The sequence below is a fragment of the Fonticula alba genome (genome assembly GCF_000388065.1).
Source record: "Fonticula alba strain ATCC 38817 unplaced genomic scaffold supercont2.3, whole genome shotgun sequence".
Taxonomy (NCBI): domain Eukaryota; order Rotosphaerida; family Fonticulaceae; genus Fonticula; species Fonticula alba.
Genome location: NW_009242973.1, coordinates 2,141,798 through 2,149,817, shown reverse-complemented (window position 1 = coordinate 2,149,817; position 8,020 = coordinate 2,141,798). Strand labels below are relative to the sequence as shown.

Genomic DNA, 8,020 nt, shown 5'->3' with positions numbered 1-8,020 from the left:
CACGCCGCGGACTCTCCATCCGCCCGTGCTGGCCGGCGGCACCTCGCCCTCTGAAGTGGGGCGGCGCCGGCGGCGCCTTCCGTTGGCGCACTAGCGATCAACGTGCAGAGACACCTCCTCCCCCCTCCCCCCCTCCCCCCTCCCGCCTCCTTGCCCGTCGCCTCTCTGCCTCCCCCTCCCTCCCTTTCCTCTTTCGCCCTCTGCACCTGCACCCTTACCCTCCCGGTCTCGAGCCCCTCCGCCGCCGCGACCGCCTCCCTTCCGTTTCGGGAAAGAAAAAAAAAGACACAACACCAGCAACAAAAGGCAGGAGCACCGACAACGCCGCAGCCATGCTCAGCCGTGCCCTCCTTGCTTCGCGCCACCAGTCCCGGCCCGGCCAGACGGCCGCCATTCCGGCGGCCCTCGTCGCCCGGTCGTTGCGCCTCGGCGCCAATGCCGACGCCGATGCCCCAGCGCGGTCCTTCAGCACCAAGCTGCCCGACTTCCTGGCCGAGTCGCACAATGTCCTGGCCCAGTATGACACCTCCGGTCGGCCGATCTCCACCGAGGAGGCCCTCGCCGCGGTGAATGCCGCCGCGGCGGCCAACTCGTCCTCGGTCGATGCCATGCAGGCCTTCCTGCAGGAGGCCAGCGCCCAGCGGGCGGCCACCCCGGTGCCGGGCTTTGTCAAGGACGCCGGCCCGGTTGGGCCCACCTGGCAGCACTGGACCGGCAAGGAGGTGTCGGCCTACTCCTTCCAGGAGGCCGCGCTGAGTGTCCCGCTGGAGGGCATGTCCCCGCAGACGACCCTCAACTACAAGGCCAACCCCGGGCCGCTGGCCGGCTCGTCGGTTGGCTACGGCGGCCGGAAACTCGTGCATGATGGCAACTTCCGCGTGGTGTCCTACCTGGAGTCCTACCGTGGCAAGCTGTCCACCAACCTGCCGAAGGACGAGGTCGTCGGCGCCGAGGATGGCCGGACCCGCCACCTTCTCCTGAACCGCCCGCGCGCCCTCAACGCCCTGAACTCCGGCATGGTGGACACCATCAACGATCTGCTCCTGGTGCGTGGATGGCCGCCAGCTGGGCTCGAGCCCTGGGCCGCGCTTTGGCCTGGGCCTGGCCGCGCGCGCGTGCACGCTCATGTGTATGTGCATATCGCTGACCCCTTATTTCTCCCCCCCCCTCCTCCTCCTCCTCCTTCTCCTTGCACAGACCTGGAAGAGCGAGCCCTTCCCCCCCTCGTCGGTGATCATCCGGTCCACCTCGCCGCGCGCCTTCTGCGCCGGTGGTGACGTGCGCGCCGTGGTCAAGTCCATCAAGGAGAACACCCCGATGTTCCGCGAGTTCTTCAAGAACGAGTACCACGCCAACCTCCTGCTGGCCACCTACCCCGTGCCGGTCGTGTCCTTCCTCAGGGGCATCGTCAGTGCGTCTTTCCCTTTGCCACTTTCCGAGAGCCACAGAGGGGAGCAGGGGGCGGGGACGCATATGCGCGTGTGTATGCATGCTCGGTTCCCCCCGTCCCCGGCACTCTTCGCCTGCCCCCCTCTCTCTTTGTCTTTGTCTCTCTCTCTCTCTCTCTCTAACGGTTTCGCATGTGTTCGCTCTCTTTACTCCCTTAGTGGGTGGCGGTGCCGGTATTTCCGTTCATGGCCACTTCCGGATTGCCTCGGAGTCGACCCTTTTCTCCATGCCCGGTGCGTGCCCCGCCTGCCTTCATGGTGCCCTTCCCACCGGATGCTGGTCCGTCATCCGGACTGCGGACTGACATGCCTCCTTGCCTTGGGCTTCCCCTCTCCTCCGCCTGGGTGCTTGACAGAGTGTGCCATCGGCCTGTTCCCCGACGTCGGCATGTCCTATAATCTGGCCCGCCTGGATGGCGAGCTCGGCATGTTCCTTGCCCTGACCGGTTACCAGCTCAAGGGTGCCGATGTGTTGTGCGTACATGTCAGACCCCGCCTTTGTGCATTCCCCCTCCACCTCTCTCTCTCTCTCTCCCTCCCTGCCGAACAGCATGGCAGCCCGCGCGGGTAGCCGCACATTCTGACCCCCAGGCGCCCCTCGCCGGCCCTGCTGCTCCTGCTTGCGTGTCGCCTGGCCGTCTGGCAGCTGGTCGCGCATTGCCACCCACTATATCGAGGAGGACATGCACCCGATGGTCCATGAGTTCCTCAGCAGCACCCCGCGCCTGAACGCCGATCGCATCAACTACCAGCTCAATGAGCATGCCACCGTGGATATCCGTGCGTTTGTCCCGACGCCGCGAGCGTGCTAGCCCTCCTTACCACCGGGGGCCTGGTCTCTTCCCTTCGGTTGTCCTTTCGGCCTTCACCGCTGACCCTCGCCCTCGCCACCTCCCCTCGCCGTCATGCAGCCCCCTTCTCCCTGGCCGAGCACATGGGCTTCATCAACACGTGCGTAGCCAGTCGCCCTGCCTCCTCCTCGCTTCCGCTTGCCGCCCGCCGTGGCACGCCATGCCCGATGCATGACCCCTGACATCGCTTTGCTCCTGATTTGCCTGGCTCCTCCTCTTTTCGCCTCCCGCCCCCTCCTCCTCCGTCCCCGCCTTTCTCAGCGTCTTCTCTCTGGAGACCCTGCCCGAGATCATGGGCGCTCTCCGGGTTACCGACACCCCCTTCGCCAAGAAGATTCTCGCCATGATGGAGAAGAACTCCCCCCTGAGCATGGCCATCACCCACCGTCTGATCCGCATGGCGCGCGATCTGTCCATCCGTAAGTGCCTGCGCCTGGAGTACCGTCTGAGCCAGCGCATTGCCCTGGTGCGTTTGTCCTCTTTGTTATGGCCCGTTTCCCCGTTCCCCCGTTCCCCTTTCGACTTCAGGCGCTGGTTGCTGACCTTTCTCTCTCTCTCTCTCTCTCTCTCTCTCTCTCTCTCTCTTTTGTCTCCCTTTTCTCTTTCGTCTCCCTTTTCTCTTTCGTCTCCCTTTTCTCTTTCTTCCCCCCTCTCCCCCCTGCCTCCTTCCTCTCTTGCTGTGTAACAGCACCCCAAGGGCGACTTCGTCGAGGGTGTCCGCGCGGCTCTCATCGACAAGGACCAGTCTCCCAAGTGGAACTTCGCCACTGTCGAGGAGGTCACTGACAGCATCGTTGATGGGTTCTTTGTCCCGGTGCGTATGCTCTCTCCCTCTGCCCTCCCCCCCCTCTCCTGCATGGCCCCTTCGTGCCATCCCTTCTGCCTGCGTCCCCATCATGAGATTACTCACACCTGCACCGTCTTCTTTTGTCCCCCTCCCCCCTCGCCCCTCGCCCCTCGCCCCTCGCCCCTCGCCCCTCGCCCCTCGCCCCTCGCCCCTCGCCACCGCCGGCCACAACACAGCTCGACATGAATGTCGACCACTCTTCCGAGCTGGACCTCCCCCATGTGGAGGGGCAGATGCGGCCGAACTTCGAGCGCTTCGCCCTGCCGCCGGCGTCTAAGTTCTCCCGGAGTGTCATGCGCTCGCCCTTCACCTTCCCCGCGTACAACACCTATGTGTCGGCCATGTACAAGCCCAAGCCGGGTCTGCACACGCATGTGGGCAATGCCCTGGCCACCAACTTCGAGACCGATCTCTTTGGGATCCTGTGGCCGAAGAACACCGCCGCGCGGGAGCTGCTCTATGACAACCGCCGGGACTTCTACCAGTCGGTGCCGGACGGCCTGGGGAATACCCACGCCTTTGGCAACCTGCAGGCGTACACCCGGCCGGTGGTCCTGCCGGAGTCGGATCGGCTGGCCGCCTCGGCCCATCATCGTGCCATTTCGCAGACCCTGCTGGACGCCCTGTACCCGGTGGCGCAGAAGCTGGTCCAGCGCCTGGACATGGAGATGCCGGAGCCGGTGTCCTCCTCCGGGGCCGGCATCGCGGTGCAGATGTATGAGCGCGCGCTGGAGCGCTTCACCCGTGGCCTGGCCACCATCGCCCCGCCGCTGTCGAAGTCCGACATGCAGACGGCCATCGAGCGCTTTGAGTTCCTCCACCGGCCGGAGGATGCGTCCTCCTCGACCATTGGCCTGGGGGGTGCGCCGCCGGCGCCGCTGCGCACCACCGTCGACCTGGACCCCAAGTCGCCGGGCATGGAGCGGAACATGCACGCGGCCGACCTGCTGCTGAGCCTTTACCAGGTTCGCGGTCTGATGCCGCGGCCGATGGCCAACTTCCTGGTTCGGGAGATGAACCGCCTGACCAACTCCAGCGACACCTGGGCCCAGTATGTGGCCGAGCTGGCTAACCCTCCGGCCCAGGCCGAGGCCATTCGCGCGGCCCTGACCGAGGCCATGGCCAACGGCACGACCGGCCTGCTGGATTCCTTCCCGGCCGAGGACCTGCTCCATGTGCTGGCGAACATGTCGCTGGAGCGCGTCAAGGCCGACCTGGCCACCATGGCCTCCCCGAAGAAGGGCAAGGCGGCGGTGGCCACCTCGCCGGCGGTGGCCGCCTCGCAGGCCTACCTGAACACCCTGGACCGGGTGTTCGACAGCATGCCGGAGGCCAAGCAGCGCGAGCTGGCCATGCGAGTTCTGCGCCTGGTGCGCGCGGTGACCGACAGCCCGCCTGGCCACCAGGCCCTGGAGCCGCTGCTGTGCGTTTTCCGGTCGCTGCCCAACACCGGGGCCGCCCTGTCGGATGAGGATGTGGCGGCCTTCCTGCGCGGCCTGTATGACGCGTCGCCGCTCGTGGTGCAGATCATCCGCCCGCCGACCGACCTGCTGCGTGTCATCGACGAGTTCTCGGGCGGCAACATCTGGCGCTCGTGAGCGAGAGACACAGGTGTAGGCCAAGTGTGAGCATGCAGGCCGGGGAGGGGGAGGGGGGGGGGTGGGTGGGGTGCGAGCGCGTCGCATGGGCATGCCCCAGGGCCCCATCGTTGTCATCGGGCGCGTGCGCCCCCCTCCCCCTCCCCCCGCTCCCCCTCGCTCTGCGTCCCTCGCCCTGCGCCTGCCGCCGGCTCGGGCCCCCTCTCTCACTCACATTCGAGTGCATGTGCATGTCCGCGTGCGTGCGTGCGTGCGTGCGTGCATGCGTGCATGCGTGCATGCGCAGGCATGCACATCCTCGCGAGAGGAGACTCATTGTCTCTGCGTCTGTTGTCCTTTCTCTTTCTCCCCGTTTCTCCCCTCCTTGTGATGTTCTGCGGCTGGGCTCCTTCTCCCGCTTTTCTCCTCTTTCCCCTCCCCCCCCTCCCCCCCCCAGCTCCTCACCCCCTTGTTATACATAGACTACACACAAACATTTCAGCCGCCCCTTTGCCCCTTCTTCCGGTCTCATTCCCCGGCGCGGTTGGTGGCACACCACCCTCCCCCCTGCGCCCCTCTCGCCTCCCTCTGTGGCGGAAGGTGAGACGGCACTGCTCTTTTTTTTTTTTGGCAATGTGGTTTATTTTTGTGCTTCAGGCGGCTGGCGGCTGCTGTGGTGTGTCCCCCTTTCGACTTCTGTCTCTCTCTCTCTCTCCCTCCTATTGTGCCCTCGCATGTGTCCGCTCCGCCCCGGGGCCGGGGGGAGGAGACTCTGGCGGCGGCGGCGGCCGCGGCGGTGGCGGCGGCAAATGGTGGGTGGGGGACATCGGTGATGGCGCGGTGCGGCGGCGGGACTGGGGGGTGCCATTCTGGCGTCTGCCCCCCCTGGCGTGCGTGTGAATATATGTCAAAGAGAGCCTATCCATGTGCCCTCGCGCATGCGCGCGCGCGGTCGCCCTTTCTGCTGATTCTTTCCTTGATGTGTCGTTCCTCGCGTGTCTCTCTCTCTCTCGGGCGCCAGCCCCGGGCCTCCGGGCGGCGCGGTGGGTGGGGCTGGGGTGGGGGCAGGGCGAGCCGAGTGAAAGCGGGTATTTTGCCGCCGTCGCTCTATCTCTTTGCGCTTGTTCCCTCTCTCTCTCTCTCTCCCTCTCGCCTGGTGTCTCGGTCTCGTAATCGTGTTTGTCTTGTCATGCACACCGATGTATGTGCACACGCGTGCGTGCGGGGGATACGACCGGGGGGAGAGGGGCAATGTCTTCATCATTCCTCGTGTTGCTGCAGCTGGAAAATGCGACCAAGTTTTCCGGGGTGGTGCGCCCCCTGCCGTCCTGGCGCCTTGGCTCGCTCGCTGTCGCGTGCTCTTTGTCTCTCTCTCTCTCTCCCTCTCTTTCCCTCGCTCGCTCTCTCCCCCTCACATGCCCACGCCCATGTGCGGACGCGCAGGGACAGGGCGCAGGGTCACATTACTGGGAGCGGGAGCTGCGCGCCGAGCGCGAGAAGGACGGGCGCCGTGTGGAGGACCGCCGGTCGTCGGCGGTGGCGGCCGAGGAAGCCGCCGAGGCCGTGTGGCCCGAGGACCCACCACCGGCACCGCTGAAGGCCGGGTCCACGGAGGACGTTCTACTGAAGGGGCTGCTGTGGTTGCTGCTGCCGGACCCGGCTCCGGGCTGGCGACCAGCGGCGGTCGCCGCATGCTGCTGCTGCTGCTGCTGCTGCAATAGCGTAGCCTGCTGGGCTTGGAGATGGAGCTGTTGCTGCTGCTGCTGCTGCTCGGTGGCCGTGGCGTTCAGAGGCGAGGTGCTGCTACTGCCGCCAGAGCGCCCGTTGGAGGCGCTGCTGCTGCTGGCACTGGTGATGCTGCTGACAATGGATGAGCGAGTGGCTGCAGACCAGAGGCCGGACAGCCGGCTACCGCTGGAGGCCGAGGTGACCGGCCCGCCGAGGGCGTCGCCGCCAGTCGGCGGGTCCAGGACCATGGCCGCGACGCCGCCACCGGCCAGGTGCGTCGTCGTTGGGGCCGACCGGGCATTTGCCTGAGACGGCGGCTGCTGCTGCGTGGTCAGCGGGGCCCCCCCGTGGGCGCTGCTCGATCCGGCGGCCGGGTACGGGGCGAAGGCCGCCCTGTGGCCCGGCTGGGTGGCACTGTTGCTGCTGCCGCTGCCGCTGCTGCTGCTGCTGCTGCTGCCGCTGCCGCTGTTGCCGATGGACGGGCTGGTGGCAGTTGGCGAGGTGCGCCGCAGCCCGGGGAAGATCGAGCTGACACTGGACCCGGCGGTTGACGCGGGGATCTGGTGCGAGGGAGAGGTCAAGGACGAGGAGGAGGTTGTGGCGGCTGCGACGTCGGCCGGAGTGGCCGGGGACCCGGCCGCGGTGAGAACCACACGCGAGGCCCCGGGTGCCTGGGGCCCCCCCCCGGCGGGGCTGCTGCTGGCGGTGGCACTGGCCGCGACGACCCGGGAGCCGGAGCCGGAGCCGGAGCCGGTGGCAGGCCCCCCGGCGCCGGCGGCCACGGAGCTGGTGGCCGACCCGGCATTCGGCATCCCGCTGGCCGGGGCGGCGGCCGTGGTGGAAGGCGTCGTGGCGGCCGACTGCGACTGCTGCGTGGTGGCGGTAGCGGTGGGCCGGGTGGCGGCCGCAGCATTGAGGGTCGCCCGGCGGCGGGTGGTTTGATCGTTGCCGCCGCCGCCGCCGGTGCCGGGGCCGCCGGTGCCGAGGGCGGACGAGGTGCCGGCCGCCTCGGCCGCCAGCGAGTCCTCATCGACATACCAGCCGAAGTAGTGGATCCACGACCGGACCACCAGGGTGCTCTGGTGCTGCGGGCCATACACCCGCTGGCGGATGCGCAGCGCGCGGAAGAGGCAGGGCCGGGCCCGGTCCAGGCGGCTCATCTTGCCGTAGCACACCCCGAGGTTGAAGTAGAAGAGGGCGATGTCCGGGTGCTCCGGGCCGAAAATCACCTCGCGGATTTCGATGGCCTTGCGATAGAGCTCGGCCGCGCGGCTGAACTGGGCGCTCTTGCTGAACACCAGCCCCAGGTTGTTGAGGGTCATGGCCAGCTCATTGTGGTCGCGCCCGTAGTGGCGCTCCTTGATGGCCAGTGCCCGCAAATACATGGCCTCGGCCTCGGCGAAGCGCGCGTCGTAGTTGCTGTACAGCAGGCCCAGGTTGTGGTAGGTGATGGCCACGTCCGGGTGGTCGGGACCCGACACCGCCTGATAGATTTCCAGGGCTGTTTCGCATGGCGCAAGCGGTGGCCGGCGCCGGCGCCGCAGAAGGGGGGGCGGGGCGGAGGGGGGG

The 8,020-nt window shown here is 67.3% G+C and overlaps 2 protein-coding genes across 2 annotated transcripts in view; one reads left to right on the top strand and one right to left on the bottom strand.

Moving 5' to 3' along the window:
- Positions 1-129: 129 nt before the first annotated feature.
- H696_02239 (hypothetical protein) lies at positions 130-4,801 on the top strand. The gene is made up of 9 exons (XM_009496141.1): positions 130-1,046; positions 1,198-1,411; positions 1,608-1,682; positions 1,805-1,922; positions 2,095-2,228; positions 2,360-2,399; positions 2,561-2,765; positions 2,988-3,113; positions 3,323-4,801. The coding sequence occupies exons 1-9, from the start codon at positions 333-335 to the stop codon at positions 4,742-4,744; spliced, it is 3,048 nt and encodes a 1,015-aa protein (XP_009494416.1). The 5' UTR covers positions 130-332; the 3' UTR covers positions 4,745-4,801.
- Positions 4,802-6,111: 1,310 nt separating this feature from the next.
- Positions 6,112-8,020, bottom strand: part of H696_02238 (hypothetical protein) — a gene marked incomplete at its 5' end in the record, with an annotated part of 3,116 nt that continues 1,207 nt past the window's right edge. Inside the window, one exon of the mRNA XM_009496140.1 lies at positions 6,112-7,952. Coding sequence (XP_009494415.1) covers positions 6,187-7,952 — 1,766 coding nt within the window. The 3' untranslated portion in view covers positions 6,112-6,186. The remainder of the gene's footprint in view (positions 7,953-8,020) is intronic.